The 19,183-nt window shown below is 35.1% G+C and overlaps 1 protein-coding gene across 1 annotated transcript in view; it reads left to right on the forward strand.

The window, feature by feature from the left end:
* The first annotated feature begins 4,841 nt into the window (after positions 1-4,841).
* The window catches only part of LOC114256477 (beta-glucosidase 12), a 33,309-nt gene continuing 18,967 nt past the window's right edge, over positions 4,842-19,183 (forward strand). Inside the window, exons 1-5 of the mRNA XM_028196135.2 lie at positions 4,842-5,118; positions 5,683-5,752; positions 12,631-12,689; positions 18,486-18,561; positions 19,021-19,098. Coding sequence (XP_028051936.2) covers positions 4,939-5,118; positions 5,683-5,752; positions 12,631-12,689; positions 18,486-18,561; positions 19,021-19,098 — 463 coding nt within the window. The 5' untranslated portion in view covers positions 4,842-4,938. The remainder of the gene's footprint in view (positions 5,119-5,682; positions 5,753-12,630; positions 12,690-18,485; positions 18,562-19,020; positions 19,099-19,183) is intronic.

Consider the following 19,183-nt stretch of genomic DNA (forward strand, 5'->3'; position numbering starts at 1 on the left):
TTGTATTCTTGTCTCCATTTAAAGCCCAATTTAATCTTGAATTTTGAAACCATAGTCTCTCTACCATCTTGCTCAACCCCCACACTTCTTCTCTAACCTCCCTTCTTCTTGTTTTTTCAGATTCATCAAGATCTCTATTCTCAGCAACAAGATCAAAGTTGTGCAGTTCATTCTCAGCTACTTTTAGATTATTGATTACATTACCAAAGAACTCTACATTCCATTTTTTTAGGCCTGCCTTCAAAGTCTTCAATTTATTTAACAAAATGAACCCAGCCCAGCCTAGCCTTCTATTCTGGCCTCTTTCCAACTGTTTTCCCAAAAAGGGAGAAGATTTTTGTGTAGGAACCATGCATTCTGGACGCTGAAGTGTTTAGGGCCCCAGTCCCTTTCATCCTCCATTAGTAGAAGAGGACTATGATCAGACAGTAGCCTCGGCAGTCCCCATAATTTTAACTTGAAAGACTATAACCATTTCGGGTCTACTAAAACTCTGTCAATTCGATTCCACTTTTCACCGTCACATGAATTGCACCAGGTATACTTCCTTCCTAGCAAAGGCAGATCAGATACTTCGCATTTATCAATGAACTCATTCAATTCCCTCATGCCCTTATCCCTTTTTGAACACCCTTTTCTTTCACCAATGTTTCTTATCTCATTGAAGTCCCCACCCATGCACCAAAGCTTAGGGAATTCCTCCTTCAGCTTTACTAAACAGTCCCACAGCTTTCCTCTTATCATTAGGTGCATAGATGTTTAATATAACACACTCAAAAGAATAGAAAAATGTACCTGACAGAAGGAGAAATCTCCTATTGCTACAGCTTTCTGAAATTTGAAAAACATCTGGATCCCAAACACAGAGTAAACCACCAACTGAGCCTTCAGAATCCACAGCCAAAAACTCTACTTTATCTCTCACCCACATGGATTTTATTTATGCTTCAGAGATTTTTGTTTTTGTTTTTTTTTTTTTTTGTTTTTTTTGTTTTTTTTTTTTGTTTCTTGGAGGAGCACCATATCCACATTTCTTTCCTGAAAGAGCTTCCTAAGCTTACTTTGCTTCCCTTTCTTCCCCAGCCCTCTGATGTTCCACGATAATATCTTCATAACAACACATCCATACACCTCTACAGCCTCCTAGCAGATATAGTTCATATCCCAGCTGAAGCTCCCGTATCAATTCTTCCTTGATCCTTCACCTCGAGCTCCATTATTTTCTTTATCACAACATCCTCCTTCATATTGTACTTCACGCCCAAAATTTCCCCCATTTCCAGGGTTGCTTGGGCTTCCTCCAGTAAAAGTCTCCCTTGATCAACCCCATTGTTGGTAGAGGTTGATAGGCAGACTGCTAGTATTGCTGTTCTTTGAGTTGTAGCCTTTGAGGCTGCCTTACTAGTTGAAGCCCTTCTTTGGGCATACTTCCTAAGAAGACTTAGAGAGCCCTTAGTTGGAAACTGATAGAAGGCAGCTGGAGTAGTTCTAACCTTCTTCGTACCCTTCATATTTTTTACAGGTTGAGATTTACGCTTCATCTCCTGGGCTTCAGATACACTTGATTCTCTTACACCCGGCCCAAGAGCACCACAACCTTCCATAATGGCAGCAATGTGGCCTGTAGGCCCAGGTTGGTCTTGGTTCTCTTGGTTCAGCCCATGTCCTTTATTTATCCTCTTGTTGTGGGCCAAAACCACTTCAATTTCTATCCCAGGCCTGTTAAGACTTGGCCCACTGAAGCTTCGAACAAAGCCTGATGTGAGGACATGGTCAACAATGTTCTGACATTTGCTGGAGTCTGCAGTAGAGCTACTTTGTTGGTTCCTAACACCCATCATGACCTTGCATGCCTTACCACTAGTCTCCACCCTCACGCCACCACTATACTCTGCAACTGCTGTATCACACTTTCCATCCCCCACCTGCTCTACCTCCACACTCAAGCTCTCTCTACGTGCCTTACAACCTACAATCTCTTCAACTCTAGGGGCCAGTGCATAGTCTGAGTCATCCTCCATGTCATCCTCATCTTCCTCCTCATTGTTGCTCCTAACCAGGCCCTGTATCACTGGTTCATTTGAGCTACATTTCTTCTCCTGCAGTTGGACCTTCTGGCACTTGCACACCATATTCATAGTTTTTACCATCACCAATTGTTCTTCACATACTCTTACTGGATACAAGAGACCTTTGCACTCCAACTTAATAACCTTATTGATTGGTTCCATGCATTTGGTGGAGATCTTAAGCTTGGCACACGCAAAGGACTTAGGATGGTCACTATCATCTTCAAAGCAAAGAAAATTTCCCCACAGCCCACCGATTTTCCTCAGATTTGTACTGTTCCATAAGTTTAATGGAATACCATAGCAGCTGATCTATACACTCCTTTCCTATTCCAGAACCAGTCCATCATTTCCTTTCAAAATAGCCTCGCACCACTCCAAAATCAGCTCCTTTATAGGCTGTATTTTTAATACCTTCTCCTCCTTTGTCTTGAATGTCAGCACCACATCTCGGCCTCCACTCTCATGGATCAGCACACCTTCCATACCTATTCCTTGAAGTTTCTTCTTCAGGTTGACATTTACGTGCTCATCCTTTAAGCCTACACTTTCGTACAGCTACCTATTCCCTATTTCCTCAGCCTTCAGAGTAAATCTGTCATTCTGAGCATTACCTTGTCCTACCACTGCTTCTGCACATGACTTTTGGACTATAGATACTCCAATCCTGCTTCTTCCATCCTTTTGGTAGCCATTGTATCTTGTTGCTTGAAGACGCACAGGGCCTGTGGCACCTTGTCCCTCTACCTTTTCCTTGTCAAAAGCTGCATACTTCACCTCTATTGCCGTATCGTCCACCCATAATCCATTTGCTTTTTGAACAGCTACTGTTGCAGCTACAGAGCAGTCAAACCGTACAAACCCAAATCTTGTGTTAGTGAGCTTCCTTCTCTTTTGCGGAATAAAAACATCATTCACCACACCAAACTCAGAGAAGATGTTATACAGCCCCTTTGGATTCACTGATCTTGGTATATTATCCACAAATACAGTGAAGAAGCTTGTGCGTCCCTCAATCACTCCTCTTCTTTGTCCTATTCGATGTCCTCCCCTTTGTCTCACAACAGGAATCCATCCCCTAGCTTAGCTCCTTCCATCCTAACTTTTTTTGCTCCATGTCTTTGAACCATCGACCTCCAATCACTTTTGGTATCCCTTTCCATAAAATTTTAATTTGGGTTGTATTGTATGTAGATCACCATGGACATAGATTTTTTTTTATTTTTTATTATTATTTATGTTGGTATTTTTCCATAATAATACTAGGAAAATATATAAAATAAAATTAAATAGAAATGACAAAATAATCTTGGTTTTTTTGTTTATATTTTATTATTAAAGAATGAAATACAAAATAAACAATGACCATATGAATAGATTACATAATGGATTCGTATAAACCAAAATCACTAGAACAAATTAGTAACATGGTCATATATAAATTAATATACTAAAAATAAATTGAATCTGGAAGAACTAAAGAACAAAATACGAGAGATGCAGACTGAAACTTGTGATGACACAGTTTTCTTAAAACATATTCGCCGCCATGCCAATGGGTGCTGGAGGAATGTCGATGCCTGTCTACTAAGATACAACGATCAGCTATTACAAGAGCACCTTCTGAGTAGTTTCGGCGAATAGACTAACAGCAATACTCTCGTACTAACAAGAAACAAAGAAGGGGCTAACAAAAAGAATAAAGGAAAATTTATTTTAGTGTAAGAAAGGGTAAATTACAAATATACCCCATGAGATTTGATTAAAATACGAATCGCCTTTTGTGATTATGGAAATTAGATTCCACCCCTGACGTTTTTAATTTCATAACAAATCACCCATTTTATAATGGTGTTAAAAATATGTTTCAATTAATAATTTAAGTAATTTTATTATTGTATAGAAGAGTAATTATGAATTTTATTTTTTTAGTTAATTCTGTAAAATAAAAAATTTAGACAAGGGGGTATATGTAATTTTTTAAATCACAAATGGATAATCTATATTTTAAACAAATCTCAGGGGGTGTATTTGTAATTTATTTTATGAAAAACTATCTCTAATTTTATTATCTCAAAACACCATCTTCATTTTTTATCTAAAAAATCTCTCACCAAAGTTGGAGGGGAAAAGCCTATTTTATACTCGTAGAGGAGTTCCTAACCATGAAGACTATAGCATCAATTGCCATTAACCAAGGCCATCAAATGCTATCAACTCTACCCATTAGGGCTAAAGGTTCAAAACTCTAAAAGCATTATGTAAATCATAATGCGTATATAAGTCATAAGTTTGAGAATTAAATCAAATGGTTGCAAAATGAATACAGGTGTAGGTCACAACCCGATCCAAGTCCAATCTTAAATATATGCACAAGTTAAACCTAACACAATATAGCACAACTCAAGCTCAAGACTAAGTCCAACTTTAAATTCAAACACAACACATGCACATGCACATGCACATGCACAACCATAGGCCCAGTCCAGACCAAAACGAAGTCCAACTCTAAGTCCAAGTGCAAACCTAACTTTAATTGATACCCACTTTATGAAATAATTTCTCATTTACAACTTAATAGTTTTGGCTCATTATTTTTGTTTTATAATCTTCTCACTTAAGAAAATACAAACTCACTCAAACACATCTCAACCGACGGTTGAATCTCACTTTAATTTCGAATTAAAATTATTAAAAAACCATTATATTCTGACAATTTATTTGCCTAGTTTTAATAATAATTTATTAATTTTAATTATCTAAATTAGACTCGACCGACTGGTTAGACTTACCCAATACCTTACTTCCCCCCTCCCCAATACTATATATATAAAGCAAGCAAGAGGTGGCAGGGTAACCAAAATCAGTTATGGGGTTTCAGATGGGTCATACAATCTTCGTGTACTGTCTCCTAGTTATAATAGCTGACTCAACAACAACAACAACTGGTAGTGAAGAAGCTTCAACTCATAGCTATGGCAGTGACTCACTCAACCGCACCAGTTTTCCACCTGGTTTCACCTTTGGGACAGCCTCTTCTGCATACCAGGTTCATATCTCAATTTCTTGTAATTTTTGTTTATATTTGAGCTACTAACTGTGTTTAAATTTTGGATTTGTGATAAAGGAAAAAAAATATATAGATAGAAAGAAAACAAAGTGCTCGATCCTATATTTGGTTGTGCTTTTTTTTGCTTTTCCTTTTTTTTTTTTGTTGCTATTTTTTACTTTTACTTTTCAGAAAAAAAGGAGAATTGTTTTCGGTTTTATTTTATTTTTACCAAATCTTTAGAAAAGAACAAAAAGTTATTTGTGACATTTCAAAAACTGTTTTCGCTACAAAAAAATAAAATAAGTAATTGGAAAATGATGATTGTCGATTGTTTTCATTTGAATAGGTGAGAAAAGAGAGAAGGAAAAATGAATACATATTTAATTTTTTAATTATAGGGTTGTCTATAAACTAAAAGAAAAAGAAAAACAGTTATGCAGAATTAATTTAATTTATCTTTGATTTTTCTTTTCTCTTAACAAACCCAAGGCATCCAAACGAATTGTAAAGTTTTTTTGATGTTTGAAATCTTACATGCTTGTGTTTGTATACTTTTTCTAGTACGAAGGTGGAGCAAATAAAGGTGGCAGAGGTCCCAGTATATGGGATACATTCACACACAAATATCCAGGTCTCACACACTCTCTCTCTCTCATCAAATTCTTTGGCCAAACGGTGGTACTAGATGCACCAATTACTGTACATACTAGTATACCAACTAGTGTTATGATATTATTATTGATCACATTTATTATACTAGTTGTAAATATCCAAAATCATACAAATAATGTCATATCATCTGTTAGTACATTAGTGTGTATATCAATTAATATATATAGCATTATTATTGGCCAAATTAATGTGAAATACGATTATTACAAGAATGAATATGTTTTAACTTAAATAATCATTTATTGTGTATGAGGCTTAAACAACCATTTGTAAGTATAATTATTGCAAAAACATCCTAATCCTATTAGCTGTTAAATTATTAATTTCCTCTCTATATATAGGAAAAAGTTAGGGATCGTGAAATTTTTTTCATAAAAATAATCATGAAAGAGTTATGATCCTTGGGTTACCTTGATTAGTGTGTGGTGCTTTATTCTAAGTGTAATTCAAAGGTCACAAAGTTTTTATGATTATTCTTCTAGAAGGTTTTTTATGATACCTTACATTGCCGCTATATATATGTCCTCTTCTTCTTGTTATTCTTCTCTATTTCTAAAAATAGAATATTCTTTTAATGCCTTGGTGAATGGAGAATTTGATGAACTTGTTATATTGTATATGTCTTTTTTTGCTTCCTTTTGTTCAATTGCAAGTGGCTATGTAATGAAGTTTGCCGCCCGCCATTTATCCTCTTATGCAGTTCAGAATAGAAAAAATGGTTAAATTCATTTTACCTTTTTTTGGTCCGGAGTTGGACCACTTTACCTTTCTGGTTTAAATATAGTAAGAAAATCTTTATGTGATTTTAGATTAAAGTGTTATCATTAATTTTTCTATCTAAATTAATGGAAAGTGTATTATAAACATCATTTTTAGAGTGAGTTTGGTTTTTTAAAAATTTTAGTGAAATTAATACAATAAAAAGATAATTTTATTCTAATTTTCTCCAAATCTAAAATTATATTAATATGTTAATTAAAATACCATAAAATATTATTAAGAATTTATCTAAAATATAAATATAATGAAAAATTGATTTAAAATATAATAAAATAAAAATATACAACAAATAATACTTAAGAATTGAATTAGACTATAATTAAATTAAAAATAGATTAACATGTTACGGATTATAATAAATAATTAAGAATTTAGGATTAATTGTGATCTAAAACATTAAATTAAATTAAAATTAGATTAATAAGTTAGTAATTATAATAAATAATTATGATATAAAATAATTAAATTAAAATTAGAATAAAAAGTTAAGAATTATAATAAATGATTAAGAATTTATAATTAATTGTGATTTAATTGAATTAACGTTAGACATTATAAATTATGTATATTAATAGGAGAGAGAAAGAAAATAACAAAAAAATATAGGTTTGAGGGTAGTAGTCATTTTGCATCTATAGGTAAAATAATGGTATTAATGGTTGCACTTTAATCCAAAATCATATAAGAATTTTCTGATTATATTTAAATGACAAAAAGGTAAAATGCTCTAGTTTCAAACTACGAAAAAGTAAAATGAATTTAACCTTAGAAAAAATAGCAATACTAATAAAAATATAATGTAAATATTTCAATTCACATTGTACTGCCTTAAAATAATAATAATACAATGATGGTGTTCTGAAGTTTTGATGGTTTGTTCTTGGTGGGTTGAGTTTTGGGTGTGTTTTTTGTTGGGTTATTTTTTTCCTTCCCCTAGTCTCTGTTTGGTCCGTCACCAAACTTGGCTTAATACTAGTATATGATGGAACTTTCATATTGGTATTAACTTATTAGTTGAAATGAGTATGTTTAGTTATGATATTTTTTATACTTATCTTTTTTTTATTGATGTATTATTGGTGTACTTCTTTTCATCATTAATAAAGCTATTTTTTGTTGATAAAAAAAATACAATCATTGAGAAAAAGAAAAGAATAATTGGTGATAAATGCACTTTTATGAGCATGTATGGTATTAAATTGATCTATTTTGATTTTAAGAACATAATGAAATATATCGACAACAACTATAAAATATTATTTTAAACGGTATTTTTTTCTTTACCTTGTACTTTTTACATCTCTATTTTCTCTTATAATTTTATGCACTATTATCAATCTGTGATGCCCTCCACCGCTAGCGATAGGCTGGAAAGTGACCCAAAAAGTTACTGGCCAAGAGACAAATAGATAGAAGTGACTTAATCATTACATCACTTAGCTTATCTCCTAAAACTTTTAAAAAAATTTTAAAAAATAATTATTGTTGGAGACCCCAATTTTTCAAAAGTCCAGTAAAGTAAGGCATCATTTTGATAATTAGCCTATGACTTTACGGAATCTTGGGCCGCTCCTACAAAATAGGTGGGGTAATATGCTCTATCAAATTGTTATTGTTCTTATGAACAAAAAACAAGAATAAAATTTAAGATAATTATTTCAAAAGGGTCTGGCTTTGGTCCAGTTTGTTATCGGATTGGACTGTGTTGTTGGGTTCATTAAGGCTACCACGGGTCTCGTTTTAAAAATATGAATCGTTAAATGTGTAGAATTCGTTGAGTACTATATGTTTGTGAAAAATCACGTTGATCGGATATCGATAACTATGTGATCAAATCAGTTTTGTATAAAAAAATAAACGGTGAATAAATTAAAGGTTGATAAAAACTGTTTTGATCACATAGCTATCGATATCCAATCAACGTGATTTTTCACAGACATATAACACTCGACGAGTTCTACAAATTCAACGGTTCAGATTTTCAAAACGGGACCCGTGGTGAGCCTCGCGGGCCCAACAGCACGGTCCAGTCCGATGGTGGACTGGACCAAATCCAGGCCCATTTCAAAAAATTTAAAGAGGAAATTATATCGATAATTCTTATATTTTATTTTTTTTATACCATTTTAGTTTTTATGATTTTAATTAATTCAATTTTAACTTTTAATTTTAAATTTTGTATTAATTTAGTCCCGTTAATAATGTTGTTAGGATTTCACTACAATATTTGAGTTTTAGAGATTAAATATTTTGGTCACTAAAAGTGAAAATTTTGTTGCAAAAGACATTTATGGACCAATTTCTATCGTCGTGAGGATAGTTGCTAAAAGATTGTCCCGAAAAGTAAAAAATTTTAAAAATATCACTAATAAATAGGCTTTTAGAGAGAAAATCATTTGGTTTGAAAATGATTTATTTTTTGAGACAAAAAATTTGGTCCTAAAAGGATAATAATTCATCACTAATGGCCAATTTTCGTTACTAAAAATATAATGACACTTTTCGTAACAAAAATATTTAGTCCTTAAAAAATAATTTTGTCCTTAAATTTTGATTTCTAAAACTTTAATGTTTTGACAATTTTTTTACTAAATTGATTAAGATTAAAGTCATTAAATTGATCAAAGTTATAATTTTGCTCTTACAATACAACAGATGCCCTTTAAGTGCACATTTTTCACAAAAATCAATTAAACTAATTTAAAATAATTAAAATTGATTCAATTAAAATTATAAGGACTAAATGATACAAACGTGAAAGTATAGGAATTATTAATATAATATTTCTAATTTTGAATTCAGACCGTTGGCCCGAGGGCCCATAAAAATAAAATAAAATAAAATAAAATAAAATAAAGTAAAACAAAATTAAAGTATGGCGGGCTTTGACCAGGATTCATAATGAAGAAGAATTTTTAAATTAAAAAAAAAATTAAACATATATGCCAACTTCATGTGGCCTGCCAAATAGGTTACACTAATCGGAGTCTAAGATCTCCTCTTTACATTTTTTCATTGAATTTTTTACGTGTAGGATTATTGGGTCTATTTTTAGGTTTAATTTTAATAATTCAAACTATTCATATTTTAAGATTTGTTCAGTATATCATACCTGTAAAAAATTAAGTTGATTGGATATCAGAAAGCATGTGTTCAGAAAACTGTTTATTAAATTTAAAAAAAAAATAGTTTTTAGTTCGATTTTTCCGAACACATGCTTTCTGATATCCGATCAACTTGATTTTTAACAGGTATAATATACTGAATAAATCTTAAAATATGAACGGTTCGGATTATCAAAATTGGGCCTAAAAGTAGGCCCAATAGCCCTATAAGTAAGATATGATGCAAGGAGGGGATCTTTGCTCACACTAATCGGTCCTATGGAATCTAAGAAGAAAATGATTTTCTTGATTTGTTATGATTATAATAATGAGAGACTCAAATGGATTTTATATTTCATTAACAGCTTTAACCTTGTGTTCGTTGTAAAATCAAATTATTCCATGAAAAGAAATCCAACAGGGAATCAACAAAATGATTAAGAGTTAATTACATTTAGCATATTTATAAAATTTCACTTCAGCATTATACTTTCAATTAAGATAATAAACTCTCTGTAATTCTAGTCAAGTAATAATATTATCAACTGGTCCTGAATTTTCGTTTAAGAAACAAATAGAAAATAGTTACGCGGCAATGGATATGATTTTCACAAGGAAACTTTTGTTAGCTTCTTAACTAGAAACTCTAGGTTAAATGATATTATAACTTGACCAGAAGTATGAAGAGTTGATTATTGCAATTGTAAGACTCAAGTGGGATTATTGAGACCAATTTTATGTAAAGTTTTTATGCATTATGTATTTTTGTGGTATGTGTTACATATTTTTGTAGTTAATATTACATATTACATATTTTTTTGGTAGGACTCATGGCAATTTGTGATTAAGATGTAAAGTTATGTATTTTTGTGGTAATGTTACATATTTTGTGGTATTTGTTATACATTTTGTGGTTAGTAAACGTTTGAATAAAAAAATGTGTCATATTACTACAAAAATATGTAATAATACCACAAAATTTATTTTTGAACCACAAATTATCTTAACTCTTATGAAAAAAAATAAAAATATTTACTACAAAATTATATAATATTTAGCACAAAAATATATAAAAGTTGCATATGTGTACCATAGTGTTTCCAAGGTTTTTATTTTGGCTTTTATCTTTTCTCATATTGCCAAAAAAATAATATTATTAATTGAGAAAAAAATATCTTCTTTATTCACCCTTCACAAAATTCTTCATAAATTTAAAATCTAAATACAATTTTTTATTTTGTTAGTTTGATATAAATTAAGAAACATTCTTCGATATGCAATCCACACCATCTACAATTCTATCACAAAATTACGTAAGTTGAATACTAATTTATAAAAGCCCTAAATTTTCATGAACTTATACAAGTCATGTTTTTATAACTAGATTCCAGATGCAAATTTATAAATTGGTATTAGTATAAAATTTGATATTAGTATAAAAATTGAATACTAATTTATAAAAGCCCTAAATTATTGAGATCAATATTTTTAAGTGGAATCTTTGCATGTTTTATGTCCATGTAAAGCCTGTTAAGTATGTCCTTTAGTGACAGTGACATCCTGAACATTGTGAAAAAGAAAAATAAAATCTGTTTGGTTTGAGTTTTTTTTGAAAATTGAATTTTTTATTTTTAGTAAATATTTTTAAAATTTTAAGTATTTTTTTTTTTACTTTTTTAGATATACCTTACTTAGGTGTATCTAAAAAGTAAAAAATTTGTGAAAAAATATTTTAAAAAATTAATAAATACATAAAAATATGAAAAATATATTGAATTATAGTAATTTTTTTATTTATATATTTTTGGTATTTAGTAAATTTTTAAAAGATTTTTTTTACAAAAAATTATACTTTTATGTGTATTTATGTTAGATGTGTCTAAAAGTTAAAAAAAAATGCTTAAAATGTTAAAAAAATTTAGTAAAAACAAAAAATACGGAAAACAAAAAAATAAAATTTTCTAAAAAGTATTTTTGGAAAACCAAAAACAAGCTCTATTTTTTTTTAAAAAAAATTCATAATAATAATAAATTTTATAATTTTAATATTAATAATAAATTTTATAATTTTTAATAATTAAAATTTAAAATTTTTTATGAAACTTGTGTTTGGTTGTGTTTCCAAACAATGATTCTACACCCATATTCCAATATGATGTTTGGAACGAATTCTCAGATCACATTTCCACAACTCTGCAGAAAACTTTGTGTGAAGTGTGTTTTTCAAATTTTTCTTTTTTAAATTTGACTTAACTGGTCGTCCCACCAGATGTTCTATCGGACGTCCCACCGATCGTACGGCCAGTTGATCGGAACAGTGTAATTTTTTTTTGACATATGTTAATTTTTATATATTCGAAAAAAATATTTTCGATTTTTTTTAAATTTTTTATGTGCTTTAGTAGAATTTTGAGTTGTATATTTGGTTATGAGTTGTAAATTTTTGTATCAAATATCATATGTCACATCAAAAATTCCTCACTCAATTCAAAACTCTTTTCAGGGTTGGTTTAGAAAGTGGGTTGACTTTTTGACTTTTTGACTTTTTTTTGGCTATTTTAACCTGGGCTAAAAAGCTTGGTTTGGGAAGGACTTTTTGAATTTTCGACTTTTTTGACTTTTTTTGTGAGAGAAGAGTGTAATGATTATGGGTTGGATGTAATGTTTTGTTTGTTGTGGCTAAAATATCATATTTTGTCTTTTATGGCTAAAATAGCCAAAAAAGCCCACAACCTATCTTCCCAAACGGAGCCACCAAACAAAATTTTCACACTCAAATCATAATTCTAAAACTCACAAACTCAAAATACAACTCATACTCTCAAATCATATTCAGAAAGTCCTACCAAACGCAATCTTAAATTTTTAAAAATACCACTAAATTTTATTATATTTTCTTCTAAATTTACATATCAATTCTAAAAATAGTTTCCGGGACCATGCATGAATACAGGTAAAATAACAGACGGGAGCAATGGAGATGTAGCCACTGATTCTTATCACCGTTATAAGGTATATGTACATCCTTACATCTATCAAATTAGACTCTTTTCAGTTCTTGTCATTAGACAATAATTCAAGGATGGATTAATCATAATTATTAGAGCCAATCAAAATGAAGTGCCTATACTTATTTGAGTATTCTATGCCTAATTCTACTCCCTTCTTTTGCTTGAAAATGTCATGTGAAATAATAATTGGAGAAAGTAAGAGAAGATAGAGATGAGCGAATAGAGAGAGAGAGAGGCACAATTGTTTCTATATGTTGTATATCTTAATTACACAAAGAAGGCACTCTATTTATAGAGGATGCCTTGGATGTCTATGAACAATTAAATAACACTACACTAACATAATGCTACACTACACTAACATAATGATACACTAACATAATGCTACACTACACAAAGATAATGATGCACTAACATAATGCACTACACTAACATAATGATACACTAACATAATGTTACACTAACATCCCCCCGCAAACTCAAGGAGGGAAAGCATCAACCAAGTTGAGTTTGGAAACAAGATCATTGAAGCGGCCAGAAGGATGAGCCTTAGTGAAGATATCAGCGGGTTGATCGACGGAAGCGATAGGGAAAAGACGAACAGTACCACAGGTAACATGCTGGCGATTGAAATGACAATCAATCTCAATATGTTTGGTGCGATCATGAAAAACATCATTGTGAGCAATCTGAATGGCACTCTGATTGTCACAATAGAGAGGGGTAGGATCAGAAGAAGAAACACCCATATCAGCAAGGAGCCAGCGAAGCCAGAGAAGTTCCTGAGTAGTATCAGCAAGAGCTCGGTATTCAGCTTCGGTGCTAGAGCGGGCAGTGAGGGATTGTTTTTTGCTACGCCAAGCAAGAAGAGAGTCCCCTAAGAAGAAGCAGAATCCCGTGGTGGAGCGTCGATCCGTAGGATCCCCAGCCCAATCAGCATCGGAAAAGGCACGCAGTTCAAGAGAGGAGGAAGCAGAGAAGTGAAGACCATGGAACAGAGTGCCTTTGAGGTAGCGAAGGATGCGGAGTAGAGCAGTATAGTGGGGAGTGCGAGGAGCCGACATGTACTGACTGACAATGTGAACAGCATAGGCAATGTCAGGACGAGTTATTGTGAGATAGACAAGGCTGCCGACGAGTTGGCGATAAAGAGTAGCATCAGAGAGAAGAGTCCCATCGAGAGGAGTGAGACGAATCTGAGGATCGACTGGAGTAGAGGTAGTTTTGCAATCAGTCAGACCAGCACGAGCCAGAAGATCGGATGCATATTTGGCCTGGGACAAATAGGAACCAGTAGAATCATGAGAGACTTCAAGGCCTAAGAAGTAGTTAAGAGTACCAAGGTCCTTCATCTCAAACTGGCGGTGGAGAAACTGTTTGAGGTGGAGAATACCAGCTTCATCATTACCAGTGATAATCATATCATCCACATACAGAAGAAGAAGAGTGGTACCATGAGAAGTAGTCCGGATAAAAAGAGCAGAGTCATAGGAGCTAGAGGTGAACCCAAAATCATGAATGGTAGAACTGAACGTAGCAAACCAAGCACGAGGTGCTTGCTTGAGGCCATAGAGAGCACGCTGTAGTTTGCAAACCTGATGAGGGGGAAAAGTGGACCCAGGTGGAGGTTGCATGTAGACCTCCTCAATAAGATGACCATTGAGGAAAGCATTTTTGACATCCATCTGAAAGAGCCCCCAGTGGCGAGCAGCAGCAACAGCAAGTAAACTGCGAACAGAGGTTAGCCGAGCAACAGGAGAGAATGTCTCCTCATAATCAATACCATATTCCTGGTTGAAACCCTTGGCAACAAGACGAGCTTTGTAGCGTTCAATAGAGCCATCAGAATGTGTTTTGATTTTGTAAACCCATTTGCAGCCAATGGCAGTCTTGCCAGGAGGAAGATCAACAAGATCCCAAGTATGAGCTTTGTCCAAGGCCTGTAGTTCATCGGTCATAGCTTGCTGCCAAAGAGGATTAGTACAAGCCTCACGATAGGAGGTAGGTTCATAAGTAGAGAAGGCAGCAGATCCAACAATATAATCATGAAGATGGATAGGAGGTTGAGTTACCCGGCGTGGTCGACCCGTAGGAGGATCGGTGGGAGGAAGAACCGGTGGAGAAGGAGGTGTGGCAATAAGAGGTAGACCTTCAGGGAGAGCAGGCTGGACAGGATCAGGAGTGAGCAAGGGCGTCTCGATGGAGGAGGAACCTGTATCAAAATCAGCAGAGAAAAGATCTACAGAAGGATTAGTAAACAGTACGGTAGTGGAGAGTGCGGGTAAGTGAAAAGAGGATAGCGAGGAAAACATTTGGTGCTCCCAGAAAACGACATGGCGGGAGATACGAAGACGTTTAGAGAGAGGATCCCAACAGCGAAAGCCTTTATGTTCAATTCCATACCCAAGAAAGCAACAAAGACGAGAACGAGGTTCAAGCTTGGTGTGTTCATGGGATTGAAGTAGAAAAAAGCAGGTAGAGCCAAAAACCCGGAGATTGGCGTAAGGAGGGGGAGTGCCATGTAGACGTTCAAAGGGAGTTTGATTATGGATGACAGGAGAAGGAGCACAGTTGATAGTGTAAACAGCAGTGAGGGCAGCTTCCCCCCAAAAGTTTTCAGGTCAGGAAGAAGAGAGAAGAAGGGCGCGAGTAGTGTCAAGAATATGCCTATGTTTTCGTTCAGCACGACTATTTTGCTGGGACGTGCCAGCACAAGAACGATGAGGCAGTGTACCATGATGCTGAAGCAAGGAAAGGAAATCAGAATCCCGATATTCCATAGCATTGTCAGAGCGAAAAATTTTGATGGTTTTGGAGAATTGGGTGTGGACCATTTGGGCAAATCTATAATAAATGTGTTTAAGTTCAGACCTAGTTTTCATGAGAAAAAGCCAAGTAAACCGGGAAAAATCATCAATAAAGACAACAAAATAGCGGGATCCCCCCATAGTAGTAGTAGGGGAGGGCCCCCAAATATCGGAATGGATAAGATCAAAAGGTGCAAGGGAAACTGAAGTACTTTTATTAAATGATAAAACAGGTTGTTTGGCAAGTTGACAGGGGATACAATCGAAATTATCGGGAATTACATGACCCGACTGTCCACTAGAAACCAAAGACCGTAAGCGATTAACAGAAATATGCCCTAAACGACAATGCCAAAGATGAAAGGGAGATAATGAGGAAGTAGATGTAGGAGCAGCAATCGGAGGAGAGGCAGGAACATGAAGGTGAATGAGTTCATAGAGACGTCCATGCTTACGGCCGATCCCAATAGTCTGCCCCGTCTGAGGGTCCTGTACCAAACAATCAGTAGCAGAAAATGTGACAGTTAGACCAAGTTCACATAATTGACCAATGGAAATAAGGTTTAAGGTAAGAGCAGGGATATGATAAACTTGAGGGATAGATAAAGAAGAGGTGGAAACAGTACCAACATGACGGACAGACATGAGGGAACCATCAGCAGTATGTATTGAGGGAATATGAGGAGATGAAGAGAAGGAAGAAAAGATAGTAGAACTGGAGGTCATATGATTACAACAGGCAGAGTCAAAATACCAAGAAGAGTTACCTGGGATTACAGACAAAGCAGTAGGAGGAGGTGTACCAGATGGGGAGAGAAGTTGTTTGAGCATGGCCTCTACATCCGTTGGAGAAAAGCGAGGGGTAGACGGAGCAGACGACTCAGAGAACCCCGCAGAGGTGACAGCATCAGTGTGGGGAGACTGATTCCTGGAAGCAGCAGCAGCAGTGGGATGAGGCTGATTCCTAGAAGCAGTAGTAGCAGTGTGATGAGACTGATTCCCGGAACGATGAAAGCTTCCCCGGGCATAGCCACCGCGAAAGGAGTGGCTATTGGACGATGATCGGGATGGATTGCGAAAACAATCCTGTTGCAGATGACCAGGACCAAGTTTGTTGCAGTAGCGGCAGGATCTGACGGGGCAATTGACCAGGAGATGGGTTGAAGGAAGACCCCGATTCTGACAATAGAGGCAAGCAGTGGTCCGTTGGGTAAATGATGGCCGGTACGGAGGAGTGGCCAGAACAAAGTCCACATGATGAGTTTGAAGAGTACCGAGACGCGTCTCCTCTGATAGCAACTCAGAAATTGCTTGTTCAAGAGTGGGCAATGGATGGCGATGAAGCAAAGAGGCACGTACGGGCTCAAAGGAGGAAGTAAGAGCCATAAGAAAATGCACCAACCTTTGCTGGTTGCGATAGATAGTAAATAAAACAGCATCTTCGGGGGTATGCCAAGTTGGTTCTGAAAGAGCAAGCTGATCCCAAACAGAATACATTTGAGAAAGGAAGTCATTAATGGACTGAGTGGATTCTTGGCGCATGCGGTGAAGTTGGTTCTGAAGTTGATATTGGTGGGCAAGACCAGTAGTCTGGTATCGTTCTTTCAAGAAATCCCAGATGTCTTTTGCAGGAGTAGTTACAGAGTCAAGCTGAAAGCGACCAAACTGAAGACTGATAGATGTAACAGAGGTATTACGAAACCAGGTAATGATTTGGTAATTCTTACTGTCCCATTCCTCAAGTCGGTCTTCAAATGTAGCAGTAGGAACAGTAGTTTCATTAGTGTCACTGTCTTTCACCGGTTTAGTCACATCCCTGGTGACAATTCGCCAGAGCTTCTTTCCTTTTAGGAAGGAGGACATGGCTTGGGCCCACAGAACATAGTTTGAACCATTCAAAATAACGGAAATAGGATGGGAGGCATCATGACGATCCATAATACTAGTTGAATAGGGTTTAAAGTAATATGATAGACCTGTAGGAGCAAAATTAGGTAAAACAGAGTGTACCAGTGAGTCCGGAAGGTCGAAAATAGCCAGGAAAGGTATGCTGGACAGAGATGATGTCAGCAAATATGTCAGCGGCGCACGTTAGCAGAGTGAAGGAAGGAACACGTTAGCAGGAAGCGGCGGTGCACGGTAGCGGCAGGCGCAGACGCGGCGCACGGTAGCGGATTCGGCGCACGCGGGTGCACAGTAGTGAAACGGCGCACGAGAGACGCACAGTAGCAGGCGCGGCGTACGGGAGAGGCAGGCCTGACGTCAGCCGCGGGTCGTGTGGGCGCGTGTAGGCGCGTGTCGGAAGGGAGAAACAACGGATGGCGCGTGCGGGCGCGTGTGAGAGTGGTGGCAGAAATGGTGACGCGCAGTGGACACTGGCGGCGCGTGTGGGCGCGTGAAAGGTTTTCTGAGGCCGGGCTTGGTGCCGTTGGAATCGTGAGGAAATTCCGAGTGGTTTGATGTAGTGCCGCTGTGGATGGGACTAAACACCAAAATTGCAAAATGCCAGAAATGTAACACTGTGCTCTGATACCATGAAATAATAATTGGAGAAAGTAAGAGAAGATAGAGATGAGCGAATAGAGAGAGAGAGAGAGAGGCACAATTGTTTCTATATGTTGTATATCTTAATTACACAAAGAAGGCACTCTATTTATAGAGGATGCCTTGGATGCCTATGAACAATTAAATAACACTACACTAACATAATGCTACACTAACATAATGCTACACTACACTAACATAATGATACACTAACATAATGCTACACTAACATAATGCTACACTACACAAAGATAATGATGCACTAACATAATGCACTACACTAACATAATGATACACTAACATAATGCTACACTAACAAATATAATAAATAAATAAATAAATAAGATTTTTGTAAGTAAATTGTAGTTATATGATTGAATTGATATATTGTAACTATTTATCGGTGATACTAATTTTCTTTATTTATTTTTTTAATTATATTACAGGAAGATGTTGCGATCATGAAAGAAATGGGTTTAGATGCTTATAGATTCTCAATCTCATGGTCTAGAGTATTACCAAGTAAGATGATTAACCATCCAATATCTCTAAATGCCATCAAACATGCATTATACACGAAGAAGGATCCTTTCTAAAAATACAAAGCAAATGAACCCACAATTGTAAGAGATAATAAGTGAAAGGGGGCTCTCACATGAAGATGTAAACGAAAAAGAAAAAAAAGTAAGAGGAAAGAAAGTGACACTAAAAATGAGATTATAATGGTTTGATTGAGTAATCCTAACCATTTGACCCAAAAAATTGATATTGTATTATCAAGTTGATGTTCAATGGGAGAAGTGATTGAGCTGATTTCATGCACTTGATGTATTGTGCTATGTACTCTGCAATTTATATCAACATATTTTCTTTTTGCTGAGAGAGTGAGAGAGACCATTTGGCAAAGAAACTATTATTTTTTTTTAATTCTTGTTACCTATATTTGCCTAATTTTTGGGGTCATACGTGCAATATTTCTAGGTGGAAAGCTAAGTGGTGGTGTGAACAAGGAAGGAATCAAATACTACAACAACCTTATTGATGAGCTCTTGAAAAAAGGTTGATTCAACTCTCAATCATGTCATCATTGATTATCTTGTTTGATGTGGATAAGGTTCTTCTCAAAAGAAAATTTTAGATCTTC

This window comes from Camellia sinensis, chromosome 14, assembly GCF_055761805.1.
Source record: "Camellia sinensis isolate YWXY chromosome 14, ASM5576180v1, whole genome shotgun sequence".
NCBI classification, from domain to species: domain Eukaryota; kingdom Viridiplantae; phylum Streptophyta; class Magnoliopsida; order Ericales; family Theaceae; genus Camellia; species Camellia sinensis.